The 17,357-nt window shown below is 46.0% G+C and overlaps 1 protein-coding gene across 1 annotated transcript in view; it reads left to right on the top strand.

The window, feature by feature from the left end:
* SLCO3A1 (solute carrier organic anion transporter family member 3A1) overlaps positions 1-17,357 on the top strand; it is a 129,180-nt gene that overhangs the window by 85,865 nt on the left and 25,958 nt on the right. The window contains exon 3 of the mRNA XM_068203691.1: positions 15,011-15,109. Within this exon, the coding sequence (XP_068059792.1) occupies positions 15,011-15,109 (99 nt within the window). The remainder of the gene's footprint in view (positions 1-15,010; positions 15,110-17,357) is intronic.

The following is a 17,357-nucleotide window of genomic DNA, read 5'->3' as shown; positions in this document are numbered from 1 at the left end:
TTGTCCTCATGCAAGGCTTGATCCCCATGTGCCACTGAACCACAATTTCTTCTTTTGGAAGCAAGGCAATTGTAAAAATCAGGCAGTAGAAATTAAAAAGTGGAGGAAATTAGAGGTTTTCTTCGGACTGAAAGACCAGTTTTCCTGCCAGGGTGAACTTGCTACCAACCCACAGATTGGCCCATGGGGCTGATGTTTGTTGGGTGGAGGCAGTCAGAAGGTGCCCAACACCTGGAGAAACCCAATGCTTTCAAGCCTCCCATTCCCCGAGTCAGCTAAAATACAAGAAGAAAATGGGAGCCTGATACTTGTTGTGTGAAAAAGACCCCAGATTTTTATGAGGAGTTTTGTTTCTGTTTTAGCTATCATCAGCATTGGGTTGCTCATATCATATCGCAGCTGCTCAGTCCCAGCTGATGTGGTAACAGTGGGGACAAAGCAAGTCCCCACTTAAAAACTGGTCCCCACTCATGTACCATTCTACAAAATCTCCATGGTTTCTCTACAGCCTTCCAAATTTCTGTCTTTGTTGCTTATGGTATTTCCCTGTTCTCTTTTCAAGCCTCCCTCTCCCTGAAGCCAGCCTGGTAACATAACCAGAAAGGGTGGTTCTTGTAATGGGTTTCCACAGCACATTAATAACTAATCAAGGCTGGAATCACAGCAGGTGGTTAAAAATGGCCTGTTGGTCATCGTTTCGAGCTCTGGCAGGAAGCCTGCCTTGGAAAATGTAATTACTGTCCAAAAGAATGCGACAAACTGCCAAAAATAATGAAAGTAGATCATCGTCCAAAGCCACACCAGCTGAAACATGTGGCAGTTTGTGGGGGCCGGCCAAGCGCGTCCCGCGGGGCTTGGCAGCGGCAGCTCCGTGCAGAACAACTCTGCCTCCCTCTGCGTGCAGGGAAATGGGGCAGGCTTTGAAACCTCCCACACAGAGCGTTTTGGGAACAAAGTGTCTGAGAGATCAGTGGGTTTTGTTAACTCTTCTGGGTTTTTTTTGTTTGGCTCTGTATCACTCACTCTGAGAATTCATCACGGAGGAGTGACTGGTTTTTCGACCCCAAATTAAATAATGTGGTCTGTTTTGAATGTCTGGGGAGAATTTTCAGCATCCTTTCCTTTTTTTTTTCTCTCCCAAAAATTAAAGTAAGGGTAAGCAGCCACAGTCTCATTAAAGCCTCCTGGCTTCATCCCCTGCATTTTTCCAGTGGCACACTGGTCCATCAAAGCCTTTTTGACCAATTCCATATACCAGGACTTTGCAGTAGAGATAAACCTTGTGAAATGCTGATAAAAGAGGCAGCTCTGTTTGCTGGTTTGGAAATTGCTGTTTCCAGCTTCCTGTCACAGACTCTCTAGGATTCCTCACTGCAGCGTTTTTTTTTTTTAGCTGGATTATTTTAAAAGTATGAGTATCTTAACTTGTATTGCTTCACAGGATTGGGCTTGGAAATGGCAGCACTGGCAGTTCAGCTGGCAGGATGTGCAGCATGTGGGTGCTAACAAGTTCTATAAACCTCTGAGTCCAGCTCAGATGCAGCCAGAATAGCATGGTTGTCTGAAACTAGTTTCATTTTCTGAGCAGTTAATTTGCCTATGCAGTCCTAAGGAGTTAACATCTTCCAGGAGGTGATTGCTGGGAGAGGGGTAATAAACAGTCAGAGAAATGAGTCAACATGAATTCATTAATAGAACCTCACTGGAGATGAGCAGGAGTGACAGCACCAAAATGACTCTTAGAAATACTATTCAGAGATATCTGCAGTTGCTTGGTTGGTTAAAACTCCATTTTTTTCTAATCAAGATGAAAGGATGCTTGCAAAGAGAAGCCACTTGAAGTCAAAAATTTGGGAATTAATAGGCTTGTATTAATTTAGTTGTTTTTTTTGAACCAAGCCAACAAATAAAAGAAAAAAGAAGGCAGAACAAATGCACACCTTCACCCTTTGTAAAACATAAAACACCAAAAAGTAGCAAACTCAGAGGTGGACATCTCTGAACAAAGTGGAAATTATGTATCTTATCATTAAAGCCATTACTCCCAGAAGAATGACCTTGCAGAGTCACACTAGCTCCTGAAAGGTCATTGAGGAGGAATAATACGAAGAATTTTGGATAACCTGTTTCAGTGATAAGAGGCCCTCATGGACCTTCTATGTTCATCCTACTTGGCCAACTAGGGTTGCTTCACTAAGGCAAGGGCAGCCTCCCACTCAACACCCTTAACCGGGCCGTTCTGACATGATTGATTTTAGATGGGATATTCAGCAGCTTTTAATTTACTTCTCAACTTAAAACAAAATTCCAGGTCTACTGTAGGAGAATTGCTGTCTTCTCCCAGAGCCTCCATCCAACCCCTTTCCTGGAGGGCTGGAAGAGGACTTCGTTTCATCTTTCAGCTGTGGCTGTGGATGTTTAATTGAGGGAGACAAGCCCATAATGATAGCAGCAGCTGTTCTCTCCCCTGGGCAGAAAGAGACTCTTCAAGGACAGGGTCCTCCTTGGCACAAAAGAAGATATTCTTGTGAAAGCAGCTGAAGAGGCTGGCAGCTCCCCACGGCTTCTGACTTGGTAAGAAACCTCAGGAAAACAGCCATGTGTCCTGTAGTTTTGGCAGGAGGAAGGAGGGCTGTGCACCAGGGATGAAATGCTGAATAACACTCTCTCAGGAGCATATTCCTCTGCATCCAGTCTGCAGGGTTTGTGCTGATAGTGCAAGCAACTGCTAAACAATTACATTGGAAGTAATCTTAGACTGGGGGATTATCCTGCGTCCAGCCAGTCTCCCCATCCCCCAGTGCAGACTGGCATCTGGCATCCCTCAGACTTCCTCACATGGGATAATTGGGGGCAATATTTGGAGGGGATTGTCAGACTGGATCACCCCATTGCCTGCCTGGAAGGTTTTGTGGGAGCATAGTGCTGTCTCACCCATAAATAATACATATTTAGACTTCCAAAATTTCTCTTGCTGAGAAGTTTACATAGAGCTTGTTGAGAAGTAGCTTTGCCATGAAACAAAGCACAGCTAGAGCCCCAACCCCAGAGTGATCTTCACAAATGCTTTGGGGACACCTTGGCCTACTCCTGCCACTGTCCAAAGGAAGCAGGTGGAGCTGCAACCTGTGCATGGCCAAGGGCTGAGCAGCTCTGCAGTGGGGTACCTCAAAGGGAGGAGATGGGTGGCCAGGAGGTGTGAGATACTTGTGTCAAGCCAAGTCTGCCAGGTCCCAGGCCAGCACCCTATATGTCTCTAAGATCAAATATTTATCTGCTCTAGGAAGCAAACGGTGGATTTGATCCAAAGTCTGTTAAGATCAGTGCAAGAGTTTGCCTAAACCTCAGTGAGATTTGGGTCAGGGCACAGAATGACTAGAGCAGATGTTTTTTTCTGATGGTGTTTGCAATATGAGGAAGCAGAACAACACACGTTTTGTTTTCAATTTCCTTTCCTTCCTGACAGCTCAGCCATTACCAGAGTAGATTTAATCTCTTGTGCAGAGGAAAGCATGGCGCTTTCTTAAATGGTGGGTGAAGATAACTGTTATCAGCACTGGCTTCCCAGCAGCTTGCCTGACGTCATTGGTGATTCCCAGGCCTCTCCTTGCCTCGGAAATTTAGGATGGGCTTACCCAGTGCCAGCTGCCTGTGAGTCATCCTCCACCATGCAGCGTAGTCTGTACCTGCACGGCAGCCAAGCAAAGGAGATTCGAACAGACATCTCAAAATGTGTGAAAACTGCTCTTGCTAAAAGTGGAAGTTGTGCCGATGGCTTTTGGGAGGGCAGGAGCTGCCCTGGCAATTCTTAGGGAACTGTTGCTTTTTGGATGCTCTTTTCTTACTGCTTTCCTTCACAGATGAAGAGACCATTTCATGCATCTTTAATTGTTCTGAGTTTTTCCTCCAAGACCTTTTGAAAAAACATGAAACCAAAGGAGAAAAATAAATTAGAATTGCTTATGTTCCCAGGGAGCTGTCAGCTGATCTGCAAGCACTGGAGCAGGGGTGATGTGGGGCAGTGGGAGGGTTTCCTTGGCACGGAAATGCCTGAACAGCAGGGATATGAACTTTTCACCCATTGTTCAGGGCGTCAAATTCTGTAGCAGGTGCTCTGTTTGGGATGGAGGATTACTCATGTATGTGTGTGTAACAGCTTGATCAGCTGGCAGGGGAGCAGGATTTGGGGAGCTGTGGGCTGCTGGGGTATCCAGGACCATACCTGACTTGACTGGATGAGTCTGCGTCATCCAACCCTGGAAATCCTTTCTCTGGATGATGCTAAGATGAAAGGTCTTTAAATCCTAAGTGCTGTCAGCTCAAGAAAGAAATGGCAAATGCTTTTAGAGGCATGAAAAAACTGGAAATGCAGCAGTGGCCCTCTGCTGCAGTCAGGTGAGAAGTGGGTAGGAGCAGAGGGGAATTCTGCAGGGAAGAGTTTTTCAAATGGTGAGACAGACATGTCAGAGGTCCAGTAGGGAGAAAAAAGCTGAACTTTTCTTCCTGACTAATCATTGTTTAGAAAAGCAGCAAGCTGCCTGTATTGACATAAAATCTCAGTTAGCAATTGAACATGTTCTCATTTAAGGTATGTGGGATGGGAAGGGATACCCCCAAGACTGATGTTAGAGAGAGAGGGAGGCAGTTCTGGCTGCTCTTTCCTCAAAAGAACATGTTGTGTCTGTTCTGAACGCAGTACACAACTGAAAATAAATAAATAAAAAGGGAAGGTGGTGTTGCAGCAACTTCCAAATGCCAAAATTCACATTTTACAGGCTGTGAGAATCATGTGTGAATAGCTCATTGTACTGTGAGTTGTTTGAGCTGTTGGGGGCTTTTTTCCCAGTGTATTTTAGTGTATAAGGAGGTGCCTGACTTGTGCAGAATTCAAGTGATGGAGGTTAAAATGTACAGGAGCCTCAAAAGAGTCTCATGTCTGTTGAGCAAACACAGGCTGTGCTCGTAGGTGGAGTGGACAGCTCATCCGAGCAGGGAAGAGAGGACTGGGAAGAATTTTGTGCAGATCTTTAATGTATCCCTACGCTCTTCTGTAGGATCAAAACCACCCAGTATTGAAGGGGACATAAGCCAGCAAACTCAGAGCAGAGTTGGCAGTCCTGTAGAGAGAAAGTGCCCTGTAAGTATATTTCCATACAAACCTATAGTTGGCACAATTCCTGGGAAATAACACAAGGAAATCTGCCCATCTGTAGCTGCAGAGGCATCATGGGTTTGGGGGAACAGGTGTTTGTGTTTAAGGGCTGGGGGGAGATGAACACGGCTCGAAGGCGTGCGGCTTCAGCCCTTCAAAAAAACCATACTTGGCGTTGGAGCATGTGGCTTTTTTTTTTCCAGTCTCTTTGGTGGCTGCCTCCCAAGGTAATTAGCACAAGGGAAAAATTGCTTACAAGGTGGAAATGGCTGGTTCAAGCCCACGGCTATGGCTGGTGTGTTTGCACCGTATGTTGGAGGTGTGGAATCCGTGGCTCGTGGGCTCGTGCGTCAGGGTGGAAATAGCCTGCCCTGGATTTGCACGCTATAGTTAGGAACGTGCTTGTACCCACTTCTTAAACTGAGCTGCCTCCTTCTGATGTGATAACAAGCAAGTTTCAGGGACAGGAATGTGAGCTAGCAGGGTAGGTGGAACAAGTGGCTTGTCCTTATTTTTCAGAGATCGCTCAGCATTGGCTTTTTGTGACGCACCTGACTGGACAGGGCATGGGTTCATACTTTCTTTGTTTCTTTGTTTCCTTTTTGCAGAAAGTGGCAGAAGAATTTACTATTGAGCTTCTTTTTTCAGACTTCTCCTAACTCAGCCTGAGTCTCTAATCTCTTGCAGTGCATGTCCAACTACCTGTAAAATCTTTGCAGAAGGAGACAAATCTTCTGTGAGGATTAAGCAATATGACTATCTTAAGAGATGCTGGTTTATAGAAATAACCAGCATGAAGATGAGCATTTTGGAAGAGGTTGGAGACAGCACTAGGTGCAGGGAGATATATTAAATCAATGCATGTGTGTTTTCATAGGCTCTCATCTTGCTTGGATGCACTGATGTGATTCTGCATGCTGTTTGTGCGTAGAGTGTGTGTAAATATTAAGAGACAGGGCATCAGAGTGATTGCAGCTCGAGTAGGAAAACACTGCTACAACAATGACACTGCGTTCGTAATCCTCTGTGAGTGTTCACTGCTTTGGTTAAATATGCAGAGACTGATGGAGATTGCCAGTGGATTAGCTCTCGTGTGGCTGGTGCCAGGGATTGATTAGCATAAGCAAATTTCTTCTCCAGCTTCCCATCAGTAAGGAGAGAAATGCAGCAAGAGGTGCCTCCGCTGCCTGGGAGGGGACTGAGATGGTAGGGAGGAAAACTGGAGTGGGAACAGTTTGTTCCCAGTGTTAACTGGTGTGACCAAATAAATCCCAAGACTTCTGTAGTCAGCACATCCCCACAGTTTACCTTGCAGAGCTCACAAATTGGCTGCTTTAGTTTTTGTTTTGCTTGCAAACATGGTTTTGAGGGTTGTGGAGCTTTTCTTATGGTGTGATTTGCTTTTCTGCCATCTTTTTGGTGATCCCGTTTCAGCAGCTGGATAAAGGAGGAACCTAAAAGCCAATATGCACAGAGCTCTGGGTTGGGTTTTTGGTTGATATGAGGTTGTATTTGGGGTTTTTTTTCGAGGGGGGGTGTTTGTTTTGTTTGGCTTGGGTTTTTCCTTATTTCTGTGCTCATCAGAATGAGGGCACAAACCAGATCATGAATGTGTTTTGAGCTGCTGCAAGTGCACCTAGTCATTATGGAGAAGATACAGGGCTGGATGCTGGAGCTTGTGCTCCTAATGCAAAAGCCCAATCCCCTTCTGTGCCACTCCACAAACATTCTGTGTGTGCATCAGGATCCCCTGGGACTGTCAGTTGTTGATACAACATTGATCCTTCCACATGTAGCCTTGATAGTGCTGAGGACAGGGATTTGCTGATAAAACAAACCTAAGGCTTTGTAATAATTGAAAACGCAGGGTTCACCAGGCAAAATGCCCGCTTATAGAAAACAGATTTAATCTCTAAGTCAGCAGACATTTCTTTAGAGAAATCCCAAATTCTGATGGAAATCAATATTTGAAGGGACCCTGATAGTCTGGGGAGAAGCCTCCATGTAAGATACTTTCAAGTCCAAGCAACCCCTTTAGGGATAAACATCTGAATGTTAAATATAGGCTAGAACAAAAACTGTACTGGAGTAGTCAAACAGTCTTTTCCAGCAGGCAGGGAAAAGGCCACTGCCATGGGCTCTCTCCGGCCTTGGAAGAATCATATTAGAAGTTTGTTATATCTGTAGCATGGGTGCATGTTTTTGTTGCTTCTTGTAAGTAAGTGCATGAAACTCCCCAACCAGCTTTAGCTACAGTTACTAAGTCTTATTAAACATGGGGATAAATAAGTCATTCTGCAGCATTTGCATACGGTGGTGAGTAGCTTGCTTTAAAAACCCAAATATTCATGAAGCAAGAGTGGTTTTTACAGGCTACTGAAACTGATTTGGTATATTGATAGAAAGGCTTGATCAGAGAAGAAGGGAGGATGGGAGATGTCCAAGGCTGCCTGATTTCAAACTCTGTAATAATTTCTTTCACTGGCTGGAAGAATTAAACCCCTGTATGGCTTTTCCATCACAAGTGGTTACATGGAAATGGGAGAAGTCAGATTCAATCCAATGTTTTTGCTTTGCAGGCTTTTTGGAGCTGCTCTGTTGGCCCAAAAGCAGCTGCAAGTCTGTCAGTGAGAAATGGGATGTCTTGGGACAGTGCTGTTGGACCTTCCTCCAAGTGTTGTGTTGCACACACAGCTGCAGGCAGTGAGCTGTAACAGTGGAATCAATGAGACGAGCTCAGAACTAAAACTCACTTTGATCTAACACATTTGGTGTTCCTGATAACTAAAGCACTGCATAGTATTTGTGCATCTTGCAATACATCACAAGGAGGGACTAGCTTTTGTTAAAAGGTAGAAAGGTAATGAGATGCAGTGACTGGTCCATGGGAAGGGAATGGCCGAGCAGGGATTTCAGCCTCTCACTGCCTTGGGACTGCCAGGACATCTGTGCCTGTCTTTGGCATCACTTGAGCAACCCTAAATAGGTGTCTGAGGGGTCTGCTGGTGTTGAGCTCCTGAAGGCAAAACTAATAAATAATGTGTGTGCTACTGTACAGGTGGGATGAACCCCCAACCTCTTCACTCCTCCCCACCTCATGCCATACAGGGCTGGAGCCATTTGATCCCCATCAGAACAAAGACTAAACATTAAAGTGAATTGTCCCAAAGTTGTTCCTCATTAACCGACAGCTGCAGGCACTTGGAAACATCTGTCCAGCCTGTTTGAGCATTCCCTTCGCTTCAGTGGGTGCCCTGAGGAGGCAGAACAAATCAAAACACGTCGCCGGGCCAGCACCAGCTCTTCACCTTTCCTACAGCCGGTGTGAGTGAGCAGCAGCCATAAGGGAGCAGGAGGTGGTGGTGGGCAGCTGTTTGTGTAGACAGGGAGCTGAGTGGCAGGGAAATTGATGTCTTTCCATGGTAAATGAGCAGAGCTGGGAATGAGAGACCAAGGGCTGAGCAGGGATGCAGGCATCCCTCCACTACTGTGGGCACGGGCAGCTCATGGGCACGCTGTCTACCAGAGAGCATGGGCAGTGCTGGGTGACTCCAGCAGGTTTTGCTGTACAAAGAAGCTATCTGGGTAGGAAACAGCCTCCCTCTACCCTTACTGTGTGTTTTTCAGGTTACATCAACTGATAGAAGTCAGGGAGAACCCACTGAAGCGGGGAGCTTTGCCCACTGGGTGTGAGCATGGAGCGTTTGTCCCCTTGAGAGCCACTCCCTGGTGTGCAGGAGGATGCGGCACTGTACCAGGATGCCTTTGGTTCCCACAGGCTGTGCTGGGCTGGTGTCTCTTTAAAGGCAGGTCACAGAGCCCCTGAATTATGATATTCCAGTAATCCCTTTACACTGGCCTGCCCGGCCCTGCACGCAGCGGGAAATGTGGGACAAGCAGGGTTTTGAGATTATCTCGTGCTTTGCAAAGCCAGTTCCCTTTGTGCTTTTAGAAAGAGCTTGCTCCTGCACAGGCAGGGGGCTGAGGGTGACGTTCCTGGCCAGATGCTGTCCCATGACCACGGCAGCACTCCGAGGACCATGGCAGGTGGGGTCTGTGCTGTGCCCTCCCCCGCACACCCCAAAACCTCTGGTTTGTGATGGTCACTGCACCACCCAGTTGCTGACAGAGATCACATTTAGCTCCTTGATCCCTTCCTCCTCAGGGATGTAGTTACTTGATGCAAGGACAATGTTTTGCAGCAATTTCCCACACCTTCCAAACTGATCAGCTTTTTGCCCACCAAAGCTGTCCCTTGGGATGGTGCAAGGGGGAGGAGGTATTTCTCTGACCACGTGCTTGGCTGAAGGTATGCTGCTTCTTAGGAGCACAGTGAATAATCTCCCACACTTTAATTTCATGGAAATGCCAAGGTAGGAGCAACCTGGCTCCAGGGGACCCAACAGATACCAGTGACAACCCCATAGCTAAATAAAACAGTATCCTCTGCTACACCAGGGGTTTGCCCATGGTTGGGAAGTGCTGTGTGAGTCACTGCTGATGGTTCCTGCTCTGATAGCCATCCCTGCTGTGGGAGATGCTGCTTTTCCTCCTCCTGTCTCACCTACCCAGCTCACCTTTGCCTGGCGTATGTTGGCAGCTCTCCAAAATAAATTTCCTCATGTCTTCAGCCCCTGGTGAGGAGGCTGAGGCTTTTAAGCGAAATGACTTGGTGTTCTTTAGCTGCCCACGTGTTCTTTTCCTCAGCCCGTGACTGTGCTCTTATTCCTCAGTGAACTGTACCTGAGGTGTCTCTGGCTGCACCTTGGTGAGGCTGGCAAGCCTTGCAGTGTCTCCCTCGATGCCTTATTTCCAGCCAGGAGGGCTTCTCCTGGGAGTTACTGTCCCCAGTTAATTCATTACAGGGATTGAGTTGATGCTTCACCCGTTTTACCCTGTGAACAGCACAGGTTTGCTCATGTTTCAGGATCCTGTTGCTACTGGAAAGCAATTTGAAACACCAAGGGACAGCTCTTTATTACTGAAATACTGACAGCTTTTATCCCTCTTTGCAGTTTGGTTTCTGTGTACTTTGTGTGACTCAGAGCATCTCTGTGCCACCATCCCTCCACAGATGTGGTACCTGCTGCTGCTCCTTCCCTTTGCTCTAATGGAAAACTGCATTATCAGTCTTGGGCTTTACTAGTGATAAAGTCTCATCACAAAATGTCAGATCTAATACTGGCCTCTGTCTCAATCCTTTCCTCAGCTCTGGGAAAATGTTATTTGACAGGACAAAATAGGATTTGGCAAATTTTTCCATTTGAAAAGATGAGGAGGAAAACATTTCTGATTTCTCAGTGCAGCCTGCTTTGCTGCTTTTTTTTTCTTCCTGCCTTTTTGGGAGGCAGGAAGAATGATGAAGCGCGTAGAACAGGTAAACTGAAAATTATTAGCTGTTTTCAAACTAAGATGTCATTGTGCTCTAAAAGGACACAAACTGGAAGGAAATGTTTGAGAGTTACCAAAAAAAGTGTTTGAATTGTCCCAAGACAGAGTTGCTTTTTTTTTTTTAATTATCTTCTCTGAAGTACTTCTAAAAACTTCCATAATTTAGTAAGAATTTGGAAAAATAACTCAGATATTAAAAATAAAAATACCATCAAATTTCAGTACCTGTACTGATCACTGGTTTTATTGGCATCATTGGGAGTTTCCCAAGAGCCTGGTGGAGCCAGGATAGGAGCTTTGATCTGTTTGTTCCTGGTATCAGTGTCCTCTGGCTCCATCAAGTCAGACTGATTTAAAAGTTAGAGGAAAACATTGGAAAAGAACAAGCAAGTGGTATTAAAGCTAGCCACAAATTTAGCACATTTTAATTCTTAGCAGCAGCCCCAGCACTGGGAAAAGGGTTTTTGCAAGACCTCCTTTTATACTAAGCATCAGCTTTCTTGATGCATGACGAGGTGAGTGATGTGGAAAGTGTTCTCCTAGTAGCAGGGGTGGTAGGAGTTGTGCAGGATTTCTCAAAAGAGGAAGGATGTCTTAAGCTAATTCAAACTTGCCTAACTTCCCCTTGTGTCCTCAATTCCGCATAGATGTTCAACCACAGGCTCCATCCCACTTGCTTAATTAGCCTGGCTTTTGTGCCCAGCAGCATGCTCCATTGATCCTTGAGCGTGGTCCTGCTCTGTACAGACCCTGGACTATCCATTGTGACAGTCCATGCCTTGGGTTTTTCTACAATCTGCTTGATTTGTGAATTAAAGTGTAAAATACTATTATTGCAACCCTTGGATTTTGTTGGAGTCTCAAAAAAAAGATAAAAAGGGCAATGGGTGAACCAGGTGTTTTCTTCTTGATTTTAGAACAAACTACAGAAAAAGTGAAAACAAAATTAACATGGGTTTTTAAGGCTAGCCTAGAGGTGAATAATAATTTAATAGCTTTTGTAAGATGTTAGGTGTTTCAGTGGATGCTCTATCCCACATTGCCCTCTAGTGAGGATATGGCAGAGCAAATCGTGGCTTCCTGCAGCCACCAGGATACGAAATGAGGTCCTTTAATAACGGAGGACAGGGCTTGTTTTGGCATAGTGCAGTAAGATGCGGTAGTGTGAGGAGGGGCAGTGTTCATCTGTCACCTGTGCCTGCACTGGCTACAGCTTTCTCATTGTTTGCCTTTTTCTGAGACAGTTCTCTCTGCAAGCATCTCGCTGCTGCTGCTGGATCACCAGCCACAGGTCCCTGCTTTTGGAAAAGAGGAACATATTTCCTGTTTGGTTTTGGTGAAGGATGATCTTTTTCCGTGTTCTTTGTTTTGGGCTTTGCTCCATGAAACAAACACCAGTTCTGTGGTTTTGCTGTACACACATGGTCAGACAACTCTCTGGTTTGGAGATCATCACAGGACAAACTTCCATCCCTCCTCAAACCAACACTGATGCGTCCAAAGGTGTTGCCTAGGAGGTAGAACTGGCTGGCCCTTGTCCTTCTGCCTGAGTAGCTCCATTTGTCATTGCTCCATCTGATATGGGGCCCAGCGTGTCCTTATGTGCTTGACCATATTTACATAGAAATTCGTAATTAATATTCAGTTTTCAAAGGTATTTGAATGCTGTCTCATTCGTCACAGGAGTAGCCATAGCAATCTCTGCTACATGCTGTCTCCTTCAGCTCTGTGCCTGAAAACTTAACAGTTAGAGAACAGTTTGTCCTAAAACCTGTCATTTTTGGCATGCAGACAGGGAAGGGGCTCAGCCTGAGTGTGCATATGGCAGATGTGTGGGTGCTGACAGTGCCCTGTGTCAGTGCCACCCTGTGACATTCACATTCTCTGGACAGAGAGACATAATTCTGTCTCTCAGGAGAAGCACAGAGAGTAGAAGAGAAAGCAATCTTTATCTCTGCTCCTTTATTTTCCCCATGTGGAATGTGGTATGGAGATTGTTTACCTGCAGTGATTGCTGGGTTGGATCCTGGTGAAGGTTGTTTGGGTTCAGTGACAAATGGGATCCAGCTGTGTGTGGGGCTCTCAGCAGAGAGTCACGAGTTTGAGTTAGATAGGTAAGTAAGAAGTATGTAGAATAGTAGAGTATCTCTTTAAATAGTATATTAATGTAATATAGTATAGTTTTAATAAAGCAATCCTTCAGCCTTCTGATCTGGAGCCAGACATCATCATTTCTTCCCTGAGTCGGGGTCTGCTGCATTTTTTACTATACCACCCTCCATAGGGCTGCAGGATCCCGGGACCACCATCGTGTTCCGGGAGCAAGGATGAGCAGCACTGTCACCCAGCCTGCTCCACATGGCACTTGGGGACTGAATGCCAAACGCTGATGCCATCTAGTGACCACAAAAAATGTGACATGGATATTTTGGAAAATCCTGTTGGAAAGTGTGTAACGGCAGTGGGGCTGGCCTTGGGGCTGGGAGGGAGGGGAGATTGGGCTGAGATTTGCTGGGGAAAGAAATCCCTTTTTTTCTCTCTCCCAGCCTTTCTCTTCCCTCACTTCACATCCCTTGAAATGCTTCTGCAGGTGTTCAGGGATCTCCCCTGTGAGGCTTTATAGATCCCCAAAGGAGCAAGGCACAGGCTTCCTAAGCAGCTCTGTTGCTCAGGGGGCACCAATTCCCCAATGTACTGCTGGATCATGAAGCACAAACCCAACACCCAGGACAAGGTGACTGCAGGAGGGGAGATGGCTGGTCCTCCTGTGACATGGGACAGCACGGGCAGAGACCCTGGGGATTAATTTAAGCTGGCAGCACGGGCTGAGGCACGGTGGCATTGCTGCAGCTTTGAGCTTGGCAGTCCTGCTGCTGCCCTGACAGCAGTGACCCCTCACTGCAGCTCATACAACCTGGCACTTCTTTTCCTCCCACCACCTTCCTCTGTCCCTCATGCTGCTGTAGGTGAGAGCCTTGAAGGCTTTAACGTGCTGGGTTTCTGTGTGAGCAGCTGGCTGGGGGCACCTCTGCTTTGTCCCTTGTTATTAATCCAGCCAGATCCCAGTGCCAGCCACCTGGAGGAATTAGTTTGCACCCTGCGTTTTAAAAATGAAGGTGAAGTTACTTCTGACCATACAAGTTTATTCTGCTTGGCTAAGCTGTTGTTGGCAGGTGTGGTTTGCCTTGCCTGGGGATGGGGGTCTGGGATTTTTTTTTACAGCTCTGATAATTTCTCCAGCTCATGAGAAATGCACAGAGAGGGAGCTTGGGAATTAAAAAGTTTCCAGATAAGGAACGTGAGGGCTGAGATAGCTGTGATGAAGTGCATTATAAATGCACTGAGATGCCAGGCAACACCCCAGAGAGATTAGGAGAGTGAGCAAAGCACCCAGATGCAAATAAGGTCCTTGTGGGCCATTTCTGAAGTGCAGTGACACCAAGACTGGTGCTGGCACGTGTCTGCTGAGGTGCCCCCGTCACCAGGCACATGGGTCCATCAGCAAGGTCCATTCCTTCCTCCAGAGGGAACAAGCAGGCTCTTGCTCTGCTGCACACTGCTCAGTCTGTCCCTGCTCCCTTCAGAAAACCATTTACAAGGGTCCTTGGGGGACTTTTTGTTGTTTTTCCCAAATGTTGTTGTTATCCCAAATGTGAAAGTACCTAATATGTTCTTATTGTCTAATTTACAAATGTTTTGTGTTATCTTTGCTGTTTCTTTTTCTGATTTTCCTTGTGTCCCCCTGCCTTTCTGCCTTGCATAATTGAGAGCTGGCGCTGTGCCTGTAGCATTCCTGTTTCAGGGCCAAAATGGGAGTGTAATAAATGCTTCTAAATACTGTATTGAAACAAATAAGTAATTTACTCATAATGGCTCTTCTCCTGGCATTACACTGGCAATTTCATGCAGGTTTTGCAGAAAGAACAAGCAGTTGTGAGAGGCTGGAAGTTCCACACAGCATGAATATTTGCCATGTGCGTCTGATGGGGAGAAGGGCTTCACAGATGTGGAAAAGTGCTCCTACTTCTGTAAAGGGACTTTATCCAGCAGTCTGTGACAGCACTCGTTTCATAGATTCGTTGTCCCTAATGTTTGAAAATTCTGTCTACCAGGATTTTAGCTGGAGGTGGCAAAAACAGAGTTGCCTGTGAGGAGAAGGCAGGGCTGCTTTGCCTTGTGCTGTTGAGTAAGACATCTTTTAGAGCAGCCAGCCGACCAAAACACAGCATATGTCCACACTGTCTCCTCAGCTCAATAGAAATCCTTCAGCATTATCACACCTCCATCTGTTCATTTTTCTGAAGAGATATGGAAAAGCAAAACACATTTAGGGTGCTCTTTTGCTTGGAGCATTCAACACAGAGACTGTCCCTATCTATTTGGCATCACTGAGGTAATACAAGCAGAACAACTTGCAATGAATAACCAGAGCCTGGTACTAATCTTCTCTTTTCTCTCTCCTTGTAGGGATCCTGTTTACGATGCTGGTATTTGGGCCAGCCTGTGGATTTATCTTGGGCTCCTTCTGTACCAAAATCTACGTGGATGCTGTCTTCATTGACACAAGTAAGGAGAACTGGGTTTGGTTTCAAATCAAATATGCTACATTTTTATCATCGGGACGAAAATGTTGATGCTCACAAGCAGGAAACTCATTCTATCTTCAGTGCCTCTTGCATGTATAAGTGTCACTTTTAGAAGGGTTTTAAGACTGGGATTCAAAAGGATTCAGCTCTGTTAAGCAACAGATTTTTAATGGTTAAAATTTGTTCCCTTCTGTGTTTTCTACTATGAGATGCGTTTCATCCCAGCTCTTAAAGGACACCTTGAAATAGCACTGTGGCATTGTCATGCCGGGGGAGCTGTGTCCAGAGCACGGGGTGAAATCTGGAGAGCTGCCACCCCAGGGTGTGGGGGAACCAGCCAGGTTCTGATGGAGGCCCACCAGTAAGGTCCATGCCCAGCACCTTCTGCCCATGACCCTGCTTGGATGGGCAGCATCAGTCCCACAGCGTTATTGCTTTTCTCCAGAGCATTAAATAATTATTGCTCACCTTGACTTCACTCGGGTTAAAGCAGATTGTTTGCAAATTGTCCTTTTGTTCGTTTAGACCAAATTCTGCTTTTTTTGGTGCCTGCACTGTGTGTTCTTCGCCATGAGAGGGCAACATGTAACAGGCTGTTTTCTGCTGCTCCGCGGCCCTCTGGCTACACACAGCAAACCTGATACTTCATTCCTTTCCCTCAGTTGTTCAGATGCTTTTTCCACAGTTCTCAGCTCCATTGGACCCCACAGACCCTTGTGCAGGGGTTTTGTCTCTTAGAGGGTGTGTTTCAGCCCTATGATGTTGCAAATGCGTTGTCACAGGACACATTTGGGTGGAGTTGAACCTTGCGGGACTCAGAACAGAATTGTGCAAAGCTGCAAAAGTGTTACTGCTTTTTTTTTTTTTTGATCTCACATGCACATGGCAGCTGAAGAAATGTAAATAATATCAAATGAGAAGGAAGTATCTTTTGGGATGGCTGAGGCATTTGTCTGCAGTTTGGTCAAACACCACATGGCCCCTTTTCATTCCTTGGCTTTACCAAAGCCTCATTTGGCAGAGGAGCTGTTTGAAACCTGTTAGATATTTTACCATTTAGTATAATTTACACTAAAATATGAATGTACAGAAGAAAATATTTTATCTCCCAGTAGGTGAAGCTGTGGAACTCCTCACCGTAAGGTGCTAAAAATCTCCAAATGGATTTTAAAGCAATTGGACAAGTGTATATAGATGAAAAAAAAATGAACATGACACCAAATCTAGCTTAGAAAGCCTCCAAGCCACAAGAATAATATATGCTGGCTTTATTCATGTAGGCTTTCTGGGCAGCTGCAGTTGGTTGCCATCAGAGGCAAGATGCTGACCTAGCTGAGAAGTTAATTTGGTATTTTCTGGCCATTTTTAACATAAGACATTGCTCAATATTTACAGCTCAAAAAGCCCCAGACAAATACTGAGCCACAGAGAAAACTGTGGAAGGTTACTGCTGAGAAGCCTGGAAGGGCTGTGGCTCAGCCACTTTCCAGGGATGGTGCAGTGCTCCCAGCTCCTGGTCCAGCTGGCTTTGGCCACGGTCAGTCACTGTCATGCAAAAGCTGAGGCACACATGGCCTCTGTTTGTTTTTGTATGGGAAAGAGTTTCCACTTTGCAGTTGGCTCTGCCTTGGAGCTCGAGGTGGCATAAGGAGAGCAAGCTCCAGGGGGCTGAGCCTTGTCCTACTCCCTGTTTTGGGCAGGTGTGGGATGCCAGGGCATGCTGCTGCACTGCCCACCATCCAGCAGCTATTTTAGGAAAGGAATATGAAGAAAACTCTGATTTGCCTGACTCTTCACGCTGTTGTGTTCCCAAGAACCTGAAAAAAATGCACTTCAGGCAGGAGGAAATAACAGCAGAAGAATCCAGTCCCTCCACAGCACTATTTTTCAAACTTTATCTGTGTTTGAGAGCTACGTGTTATTTTCCCTAAGGCAAAAAGAGTTTCCTTCTGTCTCAGCTTGAGAGACAACTTGATTGCCTCACTTGAGACAGATTTTTCAGAGTGGCAGTAACCAGACAGTCACCATGAACAGAGGATTGTTATTCCAGCCATGTGGATGTGGGTCTCCCCCAGGAATCAGCTCCAGCGCTGGGCACCCTTGTGGCTGTGGCAGCAAGGCAGCTGTTAGGAAAAGTTTTTCCTCTCCTGCTGTTTATTTGTATTTCCTCAAACTGACTCCAGATTCTTCTTGGACCTTACCTGTGCAGAGTGATGGCCTACGGATAC

Source organism: Anomalospiza imberbis, chromosome 13 (assembly GCF_031753505.1).
Source record: "Anomalospiza imberbis isolate Cuckoo-Finch-1a 21T00152 chromosome 13, ASM3175350v1, whole genome shotgun sequence".
Taxonomy (NCBI): Eukaryota; Metazoa; Chordata; class Aves; order Passeriformes; family Viduidae; genus Anomalospiza; species Anomalospiza imberbis.
Note: the sequence above shows the minus strand (reverse complement) of the source record. Positions and strands in the feature narration are given on the sequence as shown.